The following is a 24,190-nucleotide window of genomic DNA, read 5'->3' on the forward strand; positions in this document are numbered from 1 at the left end:
TACAAATAAAGTGCAATGGTGCCAGGGCTGGGGTAGGAGTTCACGGTAGAGAAACTTCATATTCAGTTGTAAGAACCAGGAAAGGCTGCATGACTAACTTAGGCATTTGAGCTGTATCTTGGAGGATGGGTAGGCCTGCAAAGGTCAGAGATGGTATGAGGAAGCATCCCGCCTTTGAGGATTGGACAAAGGTATACTTGGCATGAGCACGAAGCACACTGAGCAGCTAATGAAGGCCTGAGCTCGTAGGGTTGGCAGGAAAACAACAGAACGTCTGTCTACTGGCATCGCTGTGCTGGGGAATTGGGAGGTTCAGGACACGGTATGGTATGTTCAGTTTCAGAAATTTTACGTTTGCGATGACAGCACATTATCCCCTGAGGCTGAACAGGAGGCAGTGGAAATGTGGGGCTGGTGTCTGAGAGGCATGTTTAGACTGGAGATGTTAAATTTAGAATGAAAAGAACCACATTTTAAGAAAAGAAGCATGAGCGTGATTTGCGCATTGTCTGGGACATGGACCAACGAGGGTCACAGACTCTGCAGTGTCACTGGAGGTCATCGTGGAGCAAAGAGACATGATATCAGGATGACCGGAGGCTGAAAATCAAACTGAAACAGCAGCTCTTAGGTCCCTGATGTGTTCAATTCAGTCAAATAACAGTTAAGTCTGAACCTGATTCTTTGATCTATAGCAGGGTCCCCAACCTTTCTGGCACCAGAGACCAGTTTCATGAAAGACAAGTTTTCCACGGACGGGGGTGGGGATGGTTTCGGGATGATTCAAGTGCATTATGGTGAGCTGTGCACTTTATTTCTGTTATTATTACATTGTAATATATAATGAAATAATTATCCAACTCACCATAATGCAGAATCAGTGGGAGCCCTGAGCTTGTTTTCCTGCAACTAGATGGTCCCATCTGGGGGTGACGGGAGACAGTGACACCTGAAGTGTGTTGCTTATGTCCAGTCTACTCCGTAAGATGCAGCTTGTCACTTGCCACTCACGGATATGAGTCTGCAAGCAATTGATTTATTATGGTGTCTGTGCAGTCAAACCTCTCTGCTAATGAGAATCTGTATTCGCAGCCGCTCCCCAGCGCTAGCCTCACCGCCTCAGCTCCACCTCAGATCATCAGGCGTTCAATTCTCATAAGGAGCGGGCAACCTAGGTCCCTCGCATGCGCAGTTCACAGGAGGGTTCGCGCTCCTAAGAGAATCTAAAGCCACTGCTGATCTGACAGGAGGCGGAGCTCAGGTGGTACTGCGAGCGATGGGGAGCGGCTGTAAATACAGATGAAGCTTCGCTCACCTGCCCTGGTTCCTAACAGGCCACGGGGTTCCAGTCCATGGCCTGGGGGTTGGGGTCCCCCGATCTACAGGAAATCCTTCCCAAAACCAGGTTCCCTCCCTCAAGTTTTTGGAATACAAGCATGTGCCCCAAGGGCTTCACAGCTCATTGCTTTGGCTCTGCAGGCTACTTCTTATCTCCCGTAATTGAGTCTCCGGCTGCTGCCCTTTCCTTTCCTCCAAGCCTGGACACAGGCTCCACAGGTAAGACCCAGCTGGTATCTCGGGGATAACAGAAGGGAATTACCACGCAGAAAAGAAAAACCTCAAGCTGGATATTAGATAGTACTGCTCCTAACACATTAGCCAAGCTCCCCTTTAAGGGGCCCTCGTGGCTCTCTCTTCCTTTGCTCCCCATCGTGATGCTCCTTTAAGGGGCCAGCTTACCTCACACCACCGTGTGCCCCCGACCTGGAGTCCAGACCCCTAACTCACACCATAGCTGCAGAGAGCAAAGCAAGCCATTCTCTTCCCTGGTCCTAGGCTGGCGTCCTTTCCTGTCCCGGGATTACTCATAGTAAGAACACTGTTAGTTAGCTTGACTATAGTAATCATTTCACTATGTATACGTGTATCAAAACATCACGTCGTACCTCTTAAATCCATACAATTTTTATTTTTAAAAAACACTCTGTTTCTTCATGGGAAGGTCTTATCTTCATCCACAGGGTGGACAGAGTCAAAACAGTAGTCAAAAGTACAGTTTAAGAAGCCAGAGACCTTCAGGGTTCAGGAATATCGTGTGCAGGGGCTGTGGGAGACAGGTGCAGGGGTGAGGTGGGGCAAGCCCAGTCTCATGCTTCTTACAACCTTTTCTCTAGCGTGGTGGTTTGGTTTCTCAAGATCTATGAGTAAAAACTTGGACAAAAAGACAGCACTGAAGAAATACAAAATATATATGTTTCAGGAAGTCTATTCTAAAATCATATTTAGGAAAAAGAATTGAATTCTGTAATTATGCAAAGGAGCAGTCCCGCTAGAGAATCACCCAACTGACATCACTGACTGGAAACATATAACGCCCCATTCATGAAAGCTTAATTTTCTGGTGCACTTACCCTAAGCTGAGGTCTTTTATATCTCCATTTTGCAAAGAAAGGAATTGAGGGTCCAGGGACATACTGCTAATAAATGGCCCATCAAGATTCAAACCCAGGCCCACCTAACCGGTCAGTGTGCTTAAACACTAAACAGTATTTGATGTACTAGGAAAACCAACTTTGTTTAAACCAGTGGTGAAGTCACTCTTTTCTCCAGGGAAATCTGTATAAGATCCCTTCTGAGGATTTTTCATAAAATGGTATCATGGTCATCATTTGTATATAGATATTTTGGACACAAACATCCTTACTCATTAATTCAACAAATGTTTACTGTGCACCAAAATCAAGCCATGATACTAGGTGTTATGGAAGATGCAAATATTACTTCCTATAGGAATTTATAATCGAGCAAGGGAGAGGAAATAAAAGACAAAACAGAATTTGATGAGTACCACAGGAAAAATGAAAAAAATGTGTGATGGAGGTTAAAAATGGGAGAGATTATATGTCCTTTGGGAGCTGGGGAGCTTTCGTGGAAACGATAGCGATTGGGAAAAGTAAAATAAATATAAATACAAAATTAATATAAAATCAAAAAATGAAAAACAGACGTCTAAATAAGGGGGATAAAACAACATGAGGGATTATTATCAAGATATCAGGACTCCTGCAGCTGACACCTTTCCTACCTCAAAATTATCAACGGTTTCCATGGATTTAGATCAATTGCTGTAATCATGGCTAAAAATTGCTGCGCGTATGGGCAGTGGTGCACAGGTCATACTCAAAATAACGCCCCCTCTGAAAGGATGGGGCGCACTGGGATGGTCGTCTGTCACAAGACTGGCGCTCTTCAGGAGCAGCGTAGCCACACCTCGCTGACTCACTTTTACTGATGTTTGTAATGTGTGTCAACACATTGCTATCTTTGTGCAGCCCTTATCAGACTGTGAACGACAAGAATACACCAAATAATAGTCTGTGAGCTGTTGACCAATACTTCGACTTTTTTCGATAACGATAATGCCCTTTAAACTCTGGAGTTCGGAAGTGGCGCAAAATGTGATTCTAATACAAACTAGCCTCCCTCACACTTGAATTTCTTTGGTTAAGTTTCTAGCCCAAATCAGACTCTAAAGACATCGCTGTAAAAAAAAAAAAAATTTTTTTTCCCCTAGAGATTGAAACGACTCACCTCCCCTTGGACTACGAATCCCATCATGCAACGCTGCCAAAACCCCACCGCGGGGGGTGGAGCCGTAGGGGGGCCGGCCACGGCAGCGGCGCGTGCATTCTGGGCGTTGTAGTCTGGGGCCCCAGCCGCCGCCGGGACGCCCCACGTGGTGCGTGTGGCGGCCGCTCTGGGCAGCGGCTACCGCGCTCTGTCCGCGCAGCCCTCGGGGAGCGGGTCCCGGTGGGGGAGGCCGGCCGGCCGGCACGGCGCGGGCTGCAGGGAGGGCCGAGCAGCCCGAGGCTTCGCGACGTTTTTGCGACAGCGCGGCCGTGTTCCGCGAGTCCCCTCCCTCCGCTCTCTGAGGAGGTACCGGCTGTTGTGCGGCGCTGCCTTTCTGTCTGAGTGGATGGGAGAGCGAGCGAGCGAGTGAGTGAGTGTGAACGTGTGTGAGCGCGGCGAGGCGCGAGCGCCCGAGGGGCAGTCCGCCGCGCCGTCCTGCCGCTGCCCGCCGCGGGGGCCGAGCGCGCGGCCGGAGCGCAGGGTCCGGCGCCCCGCAGCCCGCGGGGACAAGGGCAGCGACCGCGCTCCCCGCCCCCAGCCCTCGTCCCTCACCCTTCTGCGCCCGGGGACCGCGCCGTCCCCCCCGGCCGGCCCCCGCCCCACCGCCCCCCTGGATGTCCCCGGCGCCCTCGCGGGGCCTCCTCCTGCCGCCGCGGCCGGGCCGGCGTTGCGGCCGCCGGGCGTAGAGCGGGCGGGTTCCCGGGGGCCGCGGCTGCCGGAGCCTCCCCGGTCCCCACCCCCGCCCCGCGGCGCCGCGACCCCGCTCCCCGGCCTCGCAGGCCGTGACAATGGACTATGACTTTAAAGTGAAGCTGAGCAGCGAGCGGGAGCGGGTCGAGGACCTGTTTGAATACGAGGGCTGCAAAGTTGGCCGAGGCACTTACGGTCACGTCTACAAAGCCAAGCGGAAGGATGGGTGAGTGTCGGCGTCGGGCGGGCGGCGGCGCCGGGCAGGTGGGCAGCCTCCCTCCGGCCTGGGTCCGGCCGGCCGGGCTCGGGGAGGAGCTGGTGCCGAGGGGGCCGGGCCCGTAAGAGACCCGGCGAGCCGCTGTCTCTGTCTCTCCTGGCGCCGCTCGTCGGGCAAGGGAGCTGTGTACTTTTTTTTTTCAGGGGTTTCGGTACAGATTTCTTTAAAATTTCGTTATGAAACGTCAGTTTAAATGATCTTTAAGGGGGGTCGATTTATTATGGGAACCTTCTGGGGCTTTCCTGAACCGCCTCTGGACTGACATCCATCAGTCTGGAAGGGAAGCTGGGATCCTTTTCCCCCACCAGTTTGTGATTGATTTACGATCAAATTCGGATTTTATTTTGGGGAAAAAAATCAGCAAGTCAGTGTGGTTCTGAAGAGTTCCTCTTGGTGATCACCTGCCGCAGAAACGTAGTAGTTACTCTTTCGATATCATTAGCTGTGAGTTTTACCTAGAACAATGGGGGTTTGGTGCAGGGTGGGTGGTGAGGAAAAAGGCTGATGACAAATAGGGGAGTCTTGTTCAGGCCGTTCCTCCCAGATGTAGCAGCTGGCAATGAACTTTCAATAATCTCTTTGCTTCAGATATTCTTCCCGAGAAATATTAAGTCTATGACTGGTAACGCTCCCAATTTAGTTTCCGAAACGGGCAGGTGAAGTGTTCATTTTTCCTTTGTCACTAGGTGAATAGCTTGTGATATTGACAAAAGAGAAGGCATTTCTTAGTTGAGAAAATATAATTTATTAACTCCTGTTTTCCTCTTCTAAAAACGGATGTTGTCTTTATCGCCTTTGACACTGTAGGAAACTGCTGGAAAGAGAACGTCAAAGCTTGTTATATAATCTTTAGATTTTATTATAAACAAAGTAGGTTTACTTGAACATCGCTGTTAGTTTGGTTAGCTGCTGTTTAACGTTTAAGATAATTGCTTTTTTCCCCCCAAATCACACAGGAGGGTATGTTCAGAACTATATTAGCACTAAAAAAATGAAACCATTCAAAAAGCTGAAGTTACCTGGGTTGGGGGGGAAGCCATATTTATAAATACTTTAGTATTCTAAATACTGGCGAAGGAAGGATCTACCTATTCAACATTTTTTCTTAGATTTACTGAGATATCTTTCTAAAATAACTTAAAATGGCCTCTAAGAGGAAGAAGATAGTAATTCTCATTAATTTGGAATGTGCATTTCAGTGCTTACATGCAGCAGTAAAGCAGTACTGGTATATGCAGAAGGTAGGGATTTGAAAACTTGATACTGTGGGTGCTGCATGTCTTTAAAAGTACTCTTTAGCAGAATGGATAGTCTGGTGACACTTGAGAAATCAGCTTCTGGAGATGTTGTTGACTCTGTTGTTTAATTATATTTCTCATTGAAGTATTACTCTGTAATAACGTACATATTTAAAAAGTTATCCTTGTTAACTTCCCATACAATATTTTTTAAAGGACTTACACCATCTCCCTGTCCCCCAATATTATGTAATTTGGGGCATATTCATAAAATCCCTGATCCCATGAGATTAGACATTGTAGTGCATTTGACAAGTCTGTCATCTTTTTTATAAAATTCTGGTGATCTTAATTTCTTTCTAATCTCTCTGAGAAAAACCAGTGCTATTTTCATCAATTACCAATTTAAGCTAATAAAACATACAAATTTTATTAATTTTGAATTTACATTTTATGAAAAACTATAATATTGTTTACTAGTAAGAGGTACTTTTGACCACATTTTATATCTCATGGTCAAGTTTTAATTTAGGCTAAGAATAATTTTAGAAGATTAAATTATACAGTTTAAAATTAGCTGAATGTATAATATATGAACACTTCTTTGTCATTCATGATAACCAAAAAGTAGGTAGCATTGCATTTTGGAAAAAGTTAACTTTTTGTTTATAATTCTTTGGGCTCGTTTTCCAGTAGCCTCTAATGATTTTGTATATAGGAAGAACTGTTTTTTAAAAAATGGATGAAATGTCAAGAGAGTTTTAAAATAACTTAAAACAGTTTTTGTGCTCCAGAGGGAATGTTTTTCGGCTTCTTATAACCTCACTCTGGTAAAATGAAGCATTGTATTTATGAAGCTCTTTTGATCTTATGTCAGTGAAATGTAATTTAGTGCATTTTAGTCCTGGTAAAATAAAATTTGTGGCTGTTTAATCTTTTATAAAAAGATGATGATCAAATAATTTGTTTCTAGTATTGATTTACTTTCCAATGAAATTATATATTCTGCAACTGGAATTTCAGAGAACTCTAGGAACCCAGACAATAACACCTTCAAAGAGAATACTGAGATTTACAATAAGATGAAATAAATTTCATTTAGATATATTTGGCTATTAAAATGAAGGTATCTAAATGTATCCTTTCAGTTGTCCAGTGAGCATCATAGACATGAATAATTAGTAATGGAATTTAGACCAGAGGAGTTAGCTGCTTAAATTATTGTTTTAGGAAATAAAACAGCTTGAAAGGTCATTTCTTTGATTTTAAGTATTAATAATACTCTCCTGCTAGTATACCGCACTTTTGGTAAACTCAGCATTTTAAGGAATGTGGGGAAGGTGGAACACTTTATTTGAGGCATGATTATATACATGGAAAGGGGGCCTTTTATAGTTGTGTTATTTTCAGATTCTAATAGAGTTAAAACATAAATGCACAGTAAATCTTGGGAATAATTCACTCTCGCTGTCACCATAAATGAGATAGAGAGTGTCCTTTGTGTCTGAACACCAAAAGGGTACTCAGTGGGAAGCAGGGGGATTCATTTTCTTTCTGAGTCAATTGCATTTCCTCTTTGCAGAATTTAGGCAACCAAACTTATCTTGTTTAAAGGAATGGAAAAGTGTGAGAACCAGAAAACAGTTTGTGTTTTTAAATTCTAAATTCTCATTATTGGCACTGAACATTGTAGAATTTAAAAATTAATTTGGGGTAAGAGTTTGATTTCCAAATAAGAAAAGCAAAAAGACTTTTCTTGAATAGGGTTCTTAGGCTGCTGTACTCTGTGTTCAAAAGAACAGATACTATATAATTGGGATTGTGTGTGTGTGAATGTGAGAGAGAGAGAGAGAGAGAGAGAGAGAGAGGGAGAGAGAAATATACAGAAAACTTTTGTTGGGGCACTTTTGTAGACAGCACAGAGATTAGTAGGCAGTGGTAATGATAATAATAGCTAAGTTACTGAGTAAGTCTTAGGATCTGGGCAGAGCCCTTTACAGCCATCATCTGTTGAATCCTCACAAGTACCATACAAGTCAGTTGTGTTTTTTCAGTTTTATAGTTGAGGAAACTGAAGTTTTAAAAGGTTAAGCAAATTTGTCCATGGTTACATGACTAATTAAATGTCAGAGCTGGAATTGGGGGATTACAGGCTGGTCTCTTACTCCACAGCCCAGGCTCTTAACCATTACGCTTCATATTAAGATAAATATAAACATAGACATGGGGATTTGGTGTTTTAGTGGGTCATTCAGAAAACATGAATGCCTTATCACAGGACTAGTCTTTTCAATTAACTGATACTTTTTTAGTATGTTTCTGAACAGCCCTAGTTTTTCTAGTGCTGCAAAAGTAAGTGTGTAGCTATGTGGTGTATACACACACACACGTATACGTGTATGTCTGTGTGTGTGTGTGTGTGTGTGTGTGTGTGTGTGTGTGTGTGTGTGTGTAGGACCAGACTCTAATAGGGCATGTTAGGATGTGAAAATTCTTCATGTAGTGCAAAGAACTCTAAGTTGGGGAGACTGGAGAACTGAGTTTGAGTTCAGACTCTGCCTCTGATCACCAGTATGACCTTGGGCAAATCATTTGCCCTTGTAGACCTTTGTTTCCTTATTTCTAAAATTACGGGGTTTGAGTTGATCATTTTTAGGGCCTTCCTAGTATTATAATTTGAGGAAGTAAAAATATAAAATACTTTTGCAAGATCAGGTAAGCAACCACTAAGACAAAAATTTTACTTTAGACAGTAATACACATCCATGTTTCTTAGTCTCATGCTTTAATGTGGGTTCTCATCAACTGCCAAAAAGAAAATAAGTAGCTTCCAAAGACTTGTCAGCTCCCTTACCTAACATGCCTTGTACCACTGTGGCATTCCCTCCTGTTTACATCTTAAGGTGTGGGATTTATGTGGCTGCTCCCATCCTGTGAACCATTCATTTGGTGGCTAGCACGAGGAATGCTTCTGATTTGATCTGCACTAGAGCTTTTAAGTCAGCTTTAATTCCTTAGCTGTGATCAGAACTTGGTTGGAACCCTTTATTTCCCCTGAAGGATTTGAATAGTTTTTCTTCTGAATATTGCTGAACCCTGTATCTAGGCTCAGTTTGATTTAAGTATTTCTTTAGATGTCAGAAATGCCAAATACAACATGTAATAATCCCCATCAGTGGGGATTTTGCATGCCCAATAAGGAATATTCCTTATAACATTTAAAAAATGTGATGGAAAGGGACAAGCAGAATATTCACTATGCATTTCTTATCTACTTGCAGTTGAATTTATCTGCCTGAATACTCAGTGCATTCAGATCCACTGGGTAGGCCACTTTGAGGTTTCATGCTTAGATCCCATTTTCTTTTTTTTTCCTTTTTAAAATAATTAATTAATTTTGGGCTGCGTTGGGTCTTTGTTGCTGCGCGCGGACTTTCTCTAGTTGCAGCGAGCGGGGGCTACTCTTCATTGCGGTGCGCGCACTTCTCATTGCGGTGGCTTCTCTCGTTGCGGAGCACGGGCTCTAGGCATATGGGCTTCAGTAGTTGTGGCTCACGGGCTCAGTAGTTGTGGCTCGCGGGCTCTAGAGTGCAGGCTCAGTAGTTGTGGCGCACGGGCTTAGTTGCTCCGCGGCATGTGGGATCTTCCTGGACCAGGGCTCAAACCTGTGTCCCCTGCATTGGCAGGTGGATTCTTAACCACTGTGCCACCAAGGAAGTCCCAGAGCCCATTTTCTTAGTAGCAAACTGGCAAATTAATTCATTTTGCATTTGCTTATTTGATTATTTTACTGTTTCTTCTAACATTGGAAGAAATCCATTCCCTCAGTCACTCAGCGAATATTTACTGGACCCTTCTATCTGCCAGGCACTGTACAAGGTATTGAGAATGCCAAGATGAATAAAATATTCCATTATTTCAGAAGACACCTACTGAGGAAACAAACGTAAATAAACTATAGCAATTTAATAAGCATTATGATAATTAATACAAGGTGCTATTGGAACACAGACATGGAAGCTCCCAACTGCTTAGGGTTTTCAGGATAAACCTCTCAGAGATGGCAGCACTTCGTTGAGTCTTGAAGGACAGGGAAGATTTCATCAGAAAGGGCATTTCTTTTTTTAACTTAGTTTCCTTTCTTCTTTTTTTAATTTTAATTTTTTGGCCACGCCACAGCGCATGTGGGATCTTAGTTCTCCAACCAGGGATTGAACCTGTGTCCCCTGCATTGGAAGGGTGGAGTCTTAACCACTGTACTGCTAAGGAAGTCCCAGAAAGGGCATTTCAAGAGGAATAGGACAAAGGGTTTTTTTTGTGTGTGCTCTTAAACACCCCAACAAATTTTGTGGGTCTGAATTATTTCTTCCCATGCCTTTCCTCGCCGTACCTTTTCTGTTGCCGGCATCTTTGAGCTCCTGCTGCTTGTGTAGTGCTACATACATGTGCTACAGGTGTTCCGTTGTACCCACTGGACATGATGAAGTCTCTGTGATTCAATATGGGGATACATTTATCAGCATGTACTGAGCACCTTAATTGTCTCTGTGGCAGTTTCCCATCACAAGAACATTGGTGAATCAGGGTACAAGCAGCCTCTGAAATCCACCTGTCTGATTTAGGAATATCTCTCATATGGAAGACTGCCATGGCAGAGCAGTGGCTCTGGATAGCAGATGACTCTCCTTTGGCCTCACCTCCATGAGGAGTAGGGATCCAGAATTTTCTGTGCTGCTGAGATGGTGGTGGCCAACAGGTCGGAGGGGAATTCCTCTCGTTGGGACTCTCAGTTGTGTGAGAAGATGGTAGGGAGGTGGCTTCCGGCAACTGAATTTCAGCTAGGAAAATAGAAATAATGATAAATTATTAGAAGTTACTGTAGGTCATTTGCAAGCTTACCTACTTTTTCAAAAATTAGTTCTCTTGGCAATTGTGTTCAGAATTATGATTTACAAACATTTGAAATATGATCCATATGTAAGTTGGGACTGTATATGCCAAATCAGTGTTGATAAATATATATTCTTCCCTGTGGCTGGTGTCATCTTTTTTGTAGTGCCTTGTATTGTTGAATCCAACCCTCATTGTCTCTTTATGTTTTTATTCTTTTTCTGTTCTTTGCTGCTAGAGAATGAAAATCCTACTGTCCTTACCTCTTTCAGAACAATTTGTAAATCCTTTCCTTCACAGCAGCTTAAGTAGGCCTTGGCCATCCATCTCTTTGTTATTTAGAAACTACTGTGATATTTTTTGTCTTAAAATATCTGTTGTCACCTCAAGGCAGTTCTTGAAGTTGTCACTAAAAAGTGACTTTCACCCGTTAGTTTGATCTTAATGCTTAAAGACCTTTAAGTTATCATTTTCTCAAGATTCTTCAGTATAGTGATTGTCAAAGTCACAAAACCAATCCCTGCTGTAGTAGGCTGCTTTTACTGATAGAGTTATGTCTTGTCCTTCAGGTGTGTTGTCACAGAAAAAATGCTGAGAATCCCCTTTTTAAAATTGAGATATATCATGTACCATAAAATTCACCCTTTTAAAGTGTGCAGTCTACTGACTTTTAGTGTATCCACAAGGCTATGCAATCATCACCACTACCTAATTCCAGAACATTTTTATCGTGTCAGAAGAAACCCCGTATCAATTGGTAGTCACTCCACATTCCCTCTCTTCCCAGCCCCTGGCAACCACTAATCTATTTTCTTTCTCTATGGATTTGCCTATTCTGAACATGTCATGTAAATAGAAATATATAGTATGTGGCCATTTGTCTTTTACTTAGCATAGCGTTTTCAGTGTTCATTCATGTTGTGCATGTGTCAGTGTTTCATTCCTTTTTATGGTTGAAAAATATTGCTTTGTATGGATAGACCACATTTTGTTTATCCATTTATCAGTTGGTGGACATCTAGGTTGTTTCTACTTCTTGGCTATTATGAATAATGCTGCTATGAACCTTCATGCGCAAATTGTTGTGTAGATATATGTTTTTGGTTCTCTTAGGCAGATACCCAGAGTCATATGGTAACTCTATGTTTAGCTTTTTGAGAAACTGCCAAACTTTTGAAAGCAGCTGATAACCACTTTTGAGTGGCTTTACCTTGACTTTGGTTTAGAACCATGATTTGTCCTCTGTCCACAAAACCTGGACACCTTAATTCCCAGGGCACCTTATTAATCAGTAGCCCACCTTATTCCCAGGAAGTGTTCACACACTAGTCTATTGTGGCGATTCTGCAATACAGACTAATCCAGCTGCTCCTCCTCCATCAAATCAGACCGCCTTCCGAGCTTGTTCTCAGGCAGCACCTTGTGCTGGGAGCAGTTTTCCCTCAGCTGAAATTGGTTGTAACATTTAGCTTCAGAAATCTTAACTACCTTATCTTAACATACAACTCCAGTAATTCTCTCTTCACTCACCACCCCGCAAAACAGTTAGTTCTTCATAGATATATTATGTAACTACATTAGTGTATATGTGGTTAATGTTTATATGTCCTTTGGGTCTTTCTGGTGAAGGTTTATGGGTTAGATATTATGGATTTCCTCTAGGGCAGTAATTGTGTTCCCCTTACTTCCTGGCATATTGTCAAATGTCGACAGGTATTTAATACTTTTTAATTTTTGGTGTACCTAAAATTCATATTTGAAAATTTTCCTTTTAAACTTGCTAGACTTAAAAACTTGAGCATATTTTGGAATAGAAAAGCAGCGCCTTGTGAAAATACCCTGAGAAGCAAAGTTTGATGGGCTGGTTAAATTGATACCAGGAACAGAATTGAACAAAACCAAAGGCCAAAGGCAGATGCAAGCTTTGTTAATTGACTGAACCAAATAGAAGTCCCAGGTATTTGAAAAATTGAGCCACTACAAAGAATAAAGTATTTTCTAAAGTATACCTTGTAAATGAATCAGTTTACATGGGGATCACACCTATATTTCTAACCTTAAGGAAAATATAATTAGTCTCTGAACCAGAGTTGACATTTAGTTTGTTTAAACTCTGTGGTTGTTTCATATTTGAAGTTTCCTTTTGTTATGTGAATAAAAAATTATATAGTTTAACAACTACTCAAGGTAACTCAGTTACTCCTCTCTCTAGATAAGCTCTTTAAAATCCATAACTTTATTATAGCCCATGAATTCTAACAAATAATCCTAAGGAGAGGAATTCTTCACATCATGATGCCTACTCTGGGTGTTTCTGTACACCTGAATTTTATAGCTTTTCTAGAGAACTAAGGGATTTTAAAAAAAAACCAAAAACCCAAACTTGTCAAACAGTGGTATTATGGTTTATATTAAGCAAGTCATTATTTTAGGGGAAAGAGGAGGTAGGTATTGAAAAATTATTTTTATGAGGCATCTGTTTTAAGGAAAGCCGATAAATCGTGCAAAATTTAAGCTCGTGTAGAATAAATACATTTGTTTGGAGTTTTTTCACTTTATGAAAGAAGCCCTTTAAGTAAGGGAGCTCTCCTAGCATACTTATCCTGTGACTCAGTTTGCCAAAAATTCAGTTTATACACATTTTCCAAGAAAATGTTAAGCACAGAGTAAGGAGTATTTGTATTTGTTTTCTAGTGCTGACTTAACATTGAAGGTTCTTTTAAATGTAAAATTAAGTCATTTAAATATTTGATGTTCCATTATAGTCTCTCTTTAGCTGTAATTTTGCGGGAGGGCAAATATGTGTATTTACAGTTTATTTGGTCTCTGTTCATTGAATGTCTAATGGGCCAGGTTCTGTGCCAGGTATAGGTGATTCAGCAGTGAACAGGCCATAGTTGTAAGTCGTTAGGGAACTTAAAGACTTTGAGGGGCACAGGCAAGTAAACAGGTAATTACAATACAGTGGTATACAGCTGTGATGGAGAAAATGATTAATGAAATCTACTGTGACGTTATTTTTTTTCATTCAAGAATATTATGCGGGACTTCCCTGGCAGTCCAGTGGTTAAGACTCGCGCTTCCAATGCAAGGGGGGTGGCTTCGATCCCTGGTTGGGAAACTAAGATCCCACATGCTGCACAGCCAAAAAATAAATAAATAAATAAATAGATCCGTCGGATGGAGAACGTTGATTTTTTTTAAAAAAAGCATATTATGCATCTTTCCATGTCAGTAAATATAGCTCTAAATCATCAGTTTTAATTATTGCTGGCATCACATTATACACACACACACACACACACACACACACACACACACAGTAGATATGTATCCAGTTAACCAGTTCTCTAGTGATAGATGAAATATAAGTAGTCTCTAAATTTTAGCCATTGCAGTTAGGGAAGTACCTCCTAGAAAATATGACTACAGTTCTTCAACATAGTATCAAGCTCTTGCAGTGGAATTTTAGGGTCAAAGATTGTATACTTTCAACAGCTGTATTTCTGTTATAAAATAAGATTGGATTATACAATTAATAAACTCTCAGGATAAAAATTCAAACAGTGTGTAAGAATATGCCGGAAGATCATTGTCAGCCCCTCTTTGTATATATGCGTATGGGAGCAGATACATATCTGGATCGACTTTAAAATTTACTTTACTATTTCATTCATTTTGAGCAAATAATACATGAGTATGCAAAAAATGTAAATATACTGAGGAAGTGAAAACTTAAGTCTTCTCACCTCTGTCTCCTCCAGGCACTCATTTCTTCTTTCAGAGCTGTCCACTGATACGTTTCTTGTGTATGCTTTCCAGTTTGTGGACACAAACATCTTTGGACTTTATGGTATTATTTTTCATGCATAACTCTTTTATTTTTATAAAGTCACATTTATCAGTGGCTGCTGGGTTATGTGTAAGAATTAGTTAGAAAGGACTTTATGTCATCTTTAAACACAAAATGTATGATGGCGTATACGTATATTTTGTTCCTTGCTTTTCTCAGTTCATATGTTTTAGAGACTGGTAACAGCACATGTAACGTAATTCATTTCATCAGCTCGTCATTCTTTTTTATGAACATAATGTAATATACATATCTAGTTGAAGGACATTTAGGTTGCTTTCATTTTTTTTTTATGCCCTTAAGCAGTACTGCAATAAATGTCCTTTATATCAGTCTTTCCACACAACATTCTCTCAGATGGAGATAGAACTTCGCAGGTACCCAGAAAGTTCCCCACAGGGATATTTGCTGTGGATGATACCACTGGCAAGGAGCAAAGTCTTCATGAAGCAAGAGAAACTCCCTTGCTATATCCACAGGGAGTTTTATCCCTCCTGGCTTCTCTCAAAAGTTCTAGAGACTGATCATCACGCCCAAGCACAAGTTACTGGTAACGACCCAGTACATAACTGCTAGACTGCTGCAGTGCAGGTCAGTTTCCCCGGAATGTCTCTTTAGCAGGCGTAGGCTTCAGGCTCTTTGGAGGTCCAATCTTATGCACCATTTATACTCCCATCAAAACTCCCAAAACAAAACTTAATCTGGAAGGAAGAAATGGAAATAAATATAATAATGACATGCTTGAGTCCTGGGGTTAAATGCATTGTAAAGTTGGAATTGTTTATTCTTTTGGAAATTTTGCCTTAGGTTTTCTTTCCCCACATAGTCCTATGTATTTTAGATTACTGGTTGGCATAAAAAAATTGAGTCTTGTGGATACTTAAGATTACAGTCATTATTAAGTTTACATGTTATTTTATGTTCACTTTCATCAGATGATCTTTCTCTCTTGTTTCCTGTTGCTTGGCCTTGGTCATCCTTTCATTTCCTGACCAGCACTGACCTTCCTATACCCAGTCTTTTCCTTTTCTCCCCTTTTTGGCTTGCTTTTTCTGTTTGATACTGATTTTGGCTTTGGCCTTGCTCCTTGTCACCAGTCTCAGTAGGATTCCCCTCTGGACTGGCCTCCTTTTCTGCTGCCAATGGAATTTCTTGACTTTGTGTATTCAGCAGAGGGAATTATTTATGTAGGTAAGCAGGCAGCTGATTATCTACTAGACAGTTCTGATGTATTTTATTAATTTGGAAGAGACTTTTAGAAAGTTTTAAGTACTGCTAAACATAACGCTTTCTTCATAGACATAATTTCTCCTCAACAGAAGTTGGAAAGTACTTACTCCTTATAGATAGATAAGAAGCTGAAAAAGTACGCAAACATTTAATCTTTTTATCTGAAAATCTATTTTAGTACACAAGAGTCCAGGGCTGCTTGAGAGTTTAAACCAGGTACCCTGTAGCCAGAAGTTACTACTGTCCTGTTTTAGCCAAGACTAGCTGACCTGCAGAGCCCCTTTAGGTTTTTGACATGTGCTAGGCTTGGACATGCAGACGTGGAAAACATAAGGAAGTCTGTCAAAGTAGCACACACTTCACATATTTCATCTGTTTCTCTTCCGGATTTTTTTTTGTGGGGGTGGGATGGGACCGTTCAGTTTCGGAAGGTGATTCAACCTGATCTTCTTTAAGTACTTGAAGTTTTCATTGCAAGCAAAAACCACTAACCAAGTATACCACTTTTTAACCTTTATTTGACTTGGATCATGTAGCGTTTGCCCTATTTCTGTTGCACTTTGTGAGAACTGGACTCACTGAGTTTAAGTATGCTTGCTGCTTTTAAATCAGAATGCAGTACAATTACATTTTTCCTGAGTGAGATTCTGTGCTATGATTACCCCGGAAATGCTTTGGAATGTAAGATAACATTTGCCACTAGGTATTCATTATTTATTTTAAAGTATTTAAAAAGTAGTTTTGATTTAGTTGCAGTGTACTAAGTAGGGAAATTAAATACCAGTTGTCTTCATGGAGGAAATATTAGTAAAACCTTTTAAGAAGTTACACATTTATACTTCATAAGGTTTTTTAATAGGTTTATTGAGATATAATTCACATACCATACAGTTTACCTGTTTTAAGTGTACAGTTCACCATCTTTTAGTGTATTTACAGAGTTGTGTGGCTGTCACCACAGTTTAATTTTAGAATATTTTTATCCCCCCTAAAAGAAATCCGGTATCCATCAGCAGTCATTCCCCTGTCCCTCCAACCCTCCAGCCTTGAGCAGCCACTAATCTGCTTTCTGCCTCTGGATTTGCCTGTTCTGAACATTTCATTTAAATGAAATTATCTAATATGTGGTCTTTAGTGATCGGCTTCTTTCATTTAATATAATGTTTTCAAGGCTTATCCATGATTTAACATGTATCACATTTTGTTTAGTCATTCATCAGTTGTTGGATATTTAGGTCATTTCCACTTTTTGGTTATTATGAATAATGCTGCTGTGAACATTGGTATACAAGTATCTGAGTCCCTGCTTTCAGTTCCTTGGATATATACCTAGGAGTGGAATTGCTGGATCATATGGGAACTGAATGCTTAACTGTTGAGTAACCACCAAACTGCTTCCTCAGTGGCTGCACCATTTTACATTCCCACTAGCAATGCACAAGTGTTCCAATTTCTCCACATCTTTGCCAACACTGATCCCGCCCCTTTTTTTTAATATAGCTGTCCTTACGGCTATCAAGTGGTATTGATTTGCATTTCCCTAATGATGAATTGTACTTATTGTATCATTCAGTATCAGTAAATACTTCTCATGTACTTATTGATCATTTGATTATCTTCTTGTAAAAACGTATTTATATCCTTTGCTCATTTAAAAATTGAGTTATTGGGCTTCCCTGGTGGCGCAGTGGTTGAGAGTCCTCCTGCCGATGTAGGGGACGCGGGTTCGTGCCCCGGTCCAGGAAGATCCCACATGCCGCGGAGCGGCTGGGCCCGTGAGCCATGGCCGCTGGACCTGCGCGTCCGGAGCCTGTGCTCCACAACGGGAGAGGCCACAACAGTGAGAGGCCCACGTACCGCAAAAAAAAAAAAAAAAATTGAGTTATTTATCTTTTTCATTATTGAGTTATAGGAGTTCTTTCTATACTCTGGATACTAGACCCTTATCGGAGAGATGATTTGCAAATGGCCAATAAGCACGTGAAAAGATGCATCATCAGGGAAATGCAAATCAAAACTATGAGATATCACTTCATACCTGTTAGGATGGCTACTATTTTTTTTTTTTTTTTTTTTTTGTGGTACGCGGGCCTCTCACTGTTGTGGCCTCTCCCATTGCGGAGCACAGGCTCCGGACGCGCAGGCTCAGCGGCTGTGGCTCACGGGCCTAGCTGCTCCGCGGCATGTGGGATCTTCCCAGACCAGGGCACGAACCTGTGTCCCCTGTATCGGCAGGTGGACTCTTAACCACTGCGCCACCAGGGAAGCCCAGGATGGCTACTATTTTAAAAAAAAAAAAGTGTTGGCCACTTGTATATCTTCTTTGGAAAACTGTCTGTTCAGGTCCTTTACCCATTTTTTAATCTGGTGGTTTGGTTTTTTGTTTTTAGTTCTCTGTATATTCTGGATACTGATTCCTTATAAGATATACAATTTACGAATATTTTCTCCCATTCTGTAGGTTGCCTTTTACTCTGTGGATATTGTCTTTTGACACATCAATGTGAAAAATTTTCATGAAGTCCAATTTGTCTATTTTTTCTTTTATTTCCTGTGCCTTTGTTGTCATAATCCAAGAAATCATTGCTAAGTCAAGGTTGTAAAGCCTGTAGTTTGTAGTTTTAGTTCTTTAGGCCATGGATCCATTTTGAGTTAGTTAGCCAGATTTTCTCCTAGAAAGTTTGAACTAATTCATCCTCTCATTCATAATGAACAGGAGTAATGTTTGCCACTCCCTTGATCAGTGTTTTTATTATTTAATCTTTAAAATAATTTTCTTTTAATCTTTGTAAATTTGATAGGAAAGCTATGGAATCATGGTTTTATTTACATTTGTTTCATTAATATTTAAACTTACAGTTTCTTGTTTTTTCATTATTTAATTTCTTTAGTGAATTGCCTGATCATATTTTACCCATTTTCCTATAATAGTTTTCTTAAATTTTTTTTTTGTGAAGTACTTTGCTTCTTGGAATATTAAATTCTTTTATTCATGTTGCAAGTATTTCCAATTTTTATTTCTCTATTTATGATATTTTAATATGTAATCATCTGTCATTCTTTCTTTGCTTCTTTTTTTCCCCCATAATATTTTAATACTTTTCCACTTTTAAATACTGGTTTTAATTTTGTGATTGTAACATGGAAGATCCAACTTTATTATTTTTCTTTTAAATTTATTTAATTTATTTATTTTTGGCTGTGTTGGGTCTTCGTTACTGCACCCGGGCTTTCTCTAGTTGCGGCGAGCGGAGGCTACTCTTCATTGTGGTGTGAGGGCTTCTCACTGCAGTGGCTTCTTGTTGCAGAGCACGGGCTCTAGGCATGCGAACTTCAGTAGTTGTGGCACGTGGGCTCAATAGTTGTGGCTCACAGGCTCTAGAGCGCAGGCCCAGTAGTTGTGGCGCAAGGGCTCAGTTGCTCCGCGGCATGTGGGATCTTCCCGGAGCAGGGCTTGAACACGTTCCCCTGCATTGGCAGGCAGATTCTTTTTTTTTTTTTTTTTTTTTGCAGTTCGCGGGCCTCTCACTGTTGTGGCCTCTCCCGTTGCGGAGCACAGGCTCCGGACGCGCAGGCTCAGCAGCCATGGCTCATGGGCCCAGCCGCTCCGCGGCATGTGGGATCTTCCCGGACCGGGGCACGAACCCGTGTCCCCTGCATCGGCAGGCGGACTCTCAACCACTGCGCCACCAGGGAAGCCCGGCAGGCAGATTCTTAACCACTGCGTCACCAGGGAACCTCCCAACTTTATTATTTTTAAAAAATATCATCAGGATCATAAAGGTATTTAGAATAGTTACACTCTACACACTCCCAAGATACTTTAAAATGATTATTTTGAGTTTGTAGATGAACAATGACAATAATCCAAATACATTGTGTGTACAACTTGGATCAAATACTGGTGAAAGTGTTTAATTGGACAAACAACTGATAAGCTTAAAGATAACCAGCACAATTTCACAAGAGAACCAGCTCAGCCCAACTAAGATTTTCTTAATAGCAGTTGACACTGATGTTGTATAGGAGTACAAATTAGTTAATGAAACTGAGCAAATGGGGGCCCCGTTCCTCCTTTCCCTTTTTTTGTATTCCTGCATCCCTCCCAGTCATCCTCTTCCTTGGTCTGGCTACCCCTGTGGCGAACCCAAATCAAGAGTTGCTGTGATCACCCTCCACCAGAAAATCAGGAGCCCTGAATTCCAGGTGAAACACTGTGCTCTCTTGAACTGTACAGTGGACACTCAGGGACAAAACCCCTCATCACCAATATTTTTCAAGTTTCTATCACAGTACAAAAGAGTAACTGAGTAGAAGAGAGAGTAAGATGATTTATTTTTGCTTGGGGAAGAGAAGTGGGAAATAACTGTGGATGAGAAAACATCATGTATATGCAGTATGTAGGAATTAGCCATATGGAAATAATTCCAGAGGGCCTGAATGTTGTCTAAAGGGCTGGTACCTCTCCAAATTTTGATCTCTTTTAAACTCCTTTCATATTCCCCAACTCATTTCTAAATCTGGTTGGGCAGGATTAACCCTAGTGAAGTACCAGTGCAATTATCTGAAGGTAAAATGTATCTGTTTTTTTCTTCTTTTTTTAATACAGATATTTTTACTGTAATCATTTTATTTACAGAATAATTTGCAAAAGTATATCATTAACATATAGTGCAAATGCAACTAATGTAGGTTTAGACACTGCTCTGTAAACTTTCCATACCTTTGTAAAATAAAGCTATCCAATTTAGTCATGATAGTACCAGAAATGGCAAACAGAGAAACACAGTGGGCATATAAAAAGATTCCCATCAGTGGCCATGGTGGATTAACCTTTCCTCCCCAACCCTCCCATACTCCCACCCCAATCCCACAACTGATTGTAAAATAAAATATACATTTGAGATTTAAACTTTTCTTTTTTGAACATCACAATATAAAATGTTAACTGGTGATGTAGTAAACTGATAATTTGTCTCATTTGCCTTAACTAGCGTTACCACCATATAGGCACTTTTCCTCGTAGTCAAATTATGAACAGCATTTTCTGTAATAAGGCATATTCCATGCACATCATTTAGAGAAAGGTAAATTAAAAAATAGAAAAGATTTATGGAGCATGAAATCTGCGTGCATGTAACGTAAGCATATATTTTATATGTACTCTCCTCTCTGTACAGAATAATAAATACCACTATATCTGATGCAAGTAATTCACTTCCAGGATTGTGTATATTAAGTGATCAGACTAATCCCATCATTAAATTATCACCTTGCACTTATCATTAAGACTCCATTACCATGTAGGAAATACATACAGGACATGTTCCACGTGACATGACTTTCTGCTTTACAAAATGGGTCTGGTTTCTGTGTTTCTGTAGAGGTGAACAAGTCAGCAAAGCGTCTACAAAATGCCTCTGATTTATGTAAGCGCATTTGTGTATAAATACAATGAAGATTCTGAAGTGGGCAGTCATTTCTACTTCAGTGAGTACAGTTCCCTGCCTCTACTCCATGTTTCAAGGTTTTTCAAAGGGGCCTAAAACTAGAAATGGTTTTTTACATTTAACTTCTTACAGCAACTAAAGATCAGTTTGAATCACATGGACTTCTTTACTGCCCTGCTGAAGTTTCTGATCAAGAGGCAAACAGGAACGGTGCCCACATTTTCTATGCATAATTTGCAACGAACGTATCTTTTTTTAAAAATTATTTACTTTGTTTATTTATTATTTTTGTCTGTGTTGGGTCTTCGTTGCTGTGCGCGGGCTTTCTCTAGTTGCGGCGAGCGGGAGCTCCTCTTCATCGTGGGGTGCGGGCTTCTCATTGCAGTGGCTTCTCGTTGTGGAGCGCGGCTATAGGCTCGCGGGCTTAGTTGCTCCGCGGCACGTGGGATCTTCCTGGACCAGGGCTCGAACCCGTGTCACCTGCATTGACAGGTGGATTCTTAACCACTGCGCCACCAGGGAAGCCGGCAACGTATCTTTTAAACTGACCCAAATTAGAATAACTAACAAACACATATGTTACTGAATACTAGAAATATTGAATCAAGTGTCAAACTCAAACAGCGAGATTTGCTGGAACATGTAATACCGTATATCCTCTCACAAATTTCAGGAAGACATGAGCTCATTTTATTCTGATCATTTTACCAGAAAGTAGTTTATACCTATAAGGTTATACAGATGTTTCTCTTTGAAGGCAGGCAGAACCAATTTAGGAAATTACCAAATTGTGTTTGTAACAAACTGAAAAAAATCTGTAGCACACAGTACACAACTAAAAATACAATAGAAATATAAAGATATCTGGAGAAAAAAACTAAAGCTCTTCACTGTTTCTCCATCAGAACCGAAGTTCTCCATGGGAGTAAGACTATAGAAAAGGTGAAATCACAGGATATCGACAGCCTTCAGTTATTAAGAGACACTTTGCATGACAATGTGAATTATGATAGAAATCAGCAGCAATGAATTCTATGATTATACAAAGCACAAAAGTCAGATTCTGGACGCAGACTTGACTGTATTTATGATATTTGACTCTATGTTATTTTAATATGTAATCATCAGTCATTCTTTCATTGCTTCTGATTTTTCTTCTCTGTAGACATTTTTTCTTACATTTCCTTCTAACATTTTTAAATTATTTAATCTTAAATTTATTTAGTATAAGATGTTATTAGGGTTCTAACTGTAATTTTTCTAGTCTTGTTAATACTGTTGAATAATTCTTTTACAATTGATTTGAAATGCCACCTTCACCATTACCCTAAGTTCTCTTGAATACTGGACCTTGTCTACTGGTTCATTGATCTATTCCTGTGTTACTCCCCTATTGTTTTAAGTCTTGCAGATTTATAATACCTGGTAAGACCATACCCTTTCATCACTCTTCTTTAAAAAAATGATAGTCTTTCTCTTCCTTTTATTTATTCCATAAACTTCCCTTCCATTTAAACTTTAAAATCAACAATTTAAATTCTAAAAAATATATTTTTTTACTTGGGTTTAAACTGTGTTAAATGTGTTGATTAATTACTCTCCATACTCAGCGGTATGGCTATGTTTTTTTCATTTGTTCAAATTTTATCTTAATGAATTTTGATAAAGCTTTGCAGTTTTCTTCATATAGAGCCTACATATTGTTTATTACTGTGTATTTTGTTTTATTTGGTAGTCACGCATAAGTTCATGTGTCATTTGGTCTCATGTAATATTTTTGACATACTAAAAAATGATTCTTTAGCTATTTATTATACAATTTAAAAAATATTACCCAAAAGTAAAGACAGTTCAGTGATTCCCCATTAATCTACCTTTCTACTGTTCTTACCTAGTTAAAATCTTTAATTGTATTTGTGACTGTTTCATCTTATATTTTTAAAATACTTATTTTCTCATATATTTAGTTCTGAACACTTTTAGTTCACTGTCTTGGTTTTTCTAGGTAGATATTCATAACAACTGCAAATACTGACGAATATTATTAATTCCTTTCTAGTACTTCAACTTTAGAAAATCTGATGTTATTGCATTGACTGTAACTTTTTTAAAAAATTAATTAATTAATATTTGGCTGTGTTGGGTCTTTGTAGCTGCGCGCAGGCTTTCTCTAGTTGCAGCGAGCGGGGGCTACTCTTCGTTGCGGTGCATGGGCTTCTCATTACGGTGGCTTCTCTTGTTGCGGAGCGTGGGCTCTAGGCTCGCGGGCTTCAGTAGTTGTGGCATATGTACTCAGTAGTTGTGGCGCATGGGCTTAGTTGCTCCGTGGCATGTGGGATCTTCCTGGACCAGGGCTCGAACCCGTGTCCCCTGATTTGGCAGGCGGATTCTTAACCACTGTGCCACCTGGGAAGTCCCGACTGTAACTTTTTAATAATGGTAGTGTTGCGGGTATTTTTGCCTTACTTTTGATTTTAAATGAGAATGTTTCTAGTGTTTCTCTGTTAGGTAAGAACTCTTATTTTTATTCTCATAACATTATTAGCTATGAGATGGATGTATGCAGTATACCAGCTTGAACAATTCATTTAATCTCTTTGAGCACTTTGGATTTTTTGTCTGTAAAATAAATTCATCCCACAGAGATCCTTTGCGTAGTATAATAAGACGTCTAAGACACATAGAGAAAGTTTTCAAGCTCTCATAAGAGCTTGAAAAGTTACATGTAAGTTACATATATTTTAATGTATTTATTAAATTAATCTCACTTGTTCAGTCATTTGTGATTCCCTGTTTCTCCATTACCCAATTATGTTAATTTATATTTTTCAAGAAGAATTTGTGATGTTTATTAGTAGTTAATTTTCCTAAATATGTCTTTTTGCAGATGGTAACTTATAGTGCTTCTGCCTGCAATGTCATGGTTGTGTTT

At 40.2% G+C, this 24,190-nt stretch overlaps 1 protein-coding gene across 10 annotated transcripts in view; it reads left to right on the plus strand.

The window, feature by feature from the left end:
* Nucleotides 1–4,403: 4,403 nt before the first annotated feature.
* Nucleotides 4,404–24,190, plus strand: part of CDK8 (cyclin dependent kinase 8) — a 120,813-nt gene continuing 101,026 nt past the window's right edge. For 6 of the 10 annotated variants that reach the window (XM_073794985.1, XM_019936865.3, XM_019936866.3 and 3 more), the window contains exon 1: nt 4,412–4,546. In XM_073794985.1, coding sequence (XP_073651086.1) covers nt 4,419–4,546 — 128 coding nt within the window. In that variant the 5' untranslated portion in view covers nt 4,412–4,418. Of the gene's footprint in view, nt 4,547–24,190 lie in introns of all 10 variants that reach the window. The other 4 variants (XM_073794984.1, XM_019936867.3, XM_019936868.3 and 1 more) reach the window with 1 other exon arrangement.

This window comes from Tursiops truncatus, chromosome 18 (genome assembly GCF_011762595.2).
Source record: "Tursiops truncatus isolate mTurTru1 chromosome 18, mTurTru1.mat.Y, whole genome shotgun sequence".
In the NCBI taxonomy this organism is placed as follows: Eukaryota; Metazoa; Chordata; class Mammalia; order Artiodactyla; family Delphinidae; genus Tursiops; species Tursiops truncatus.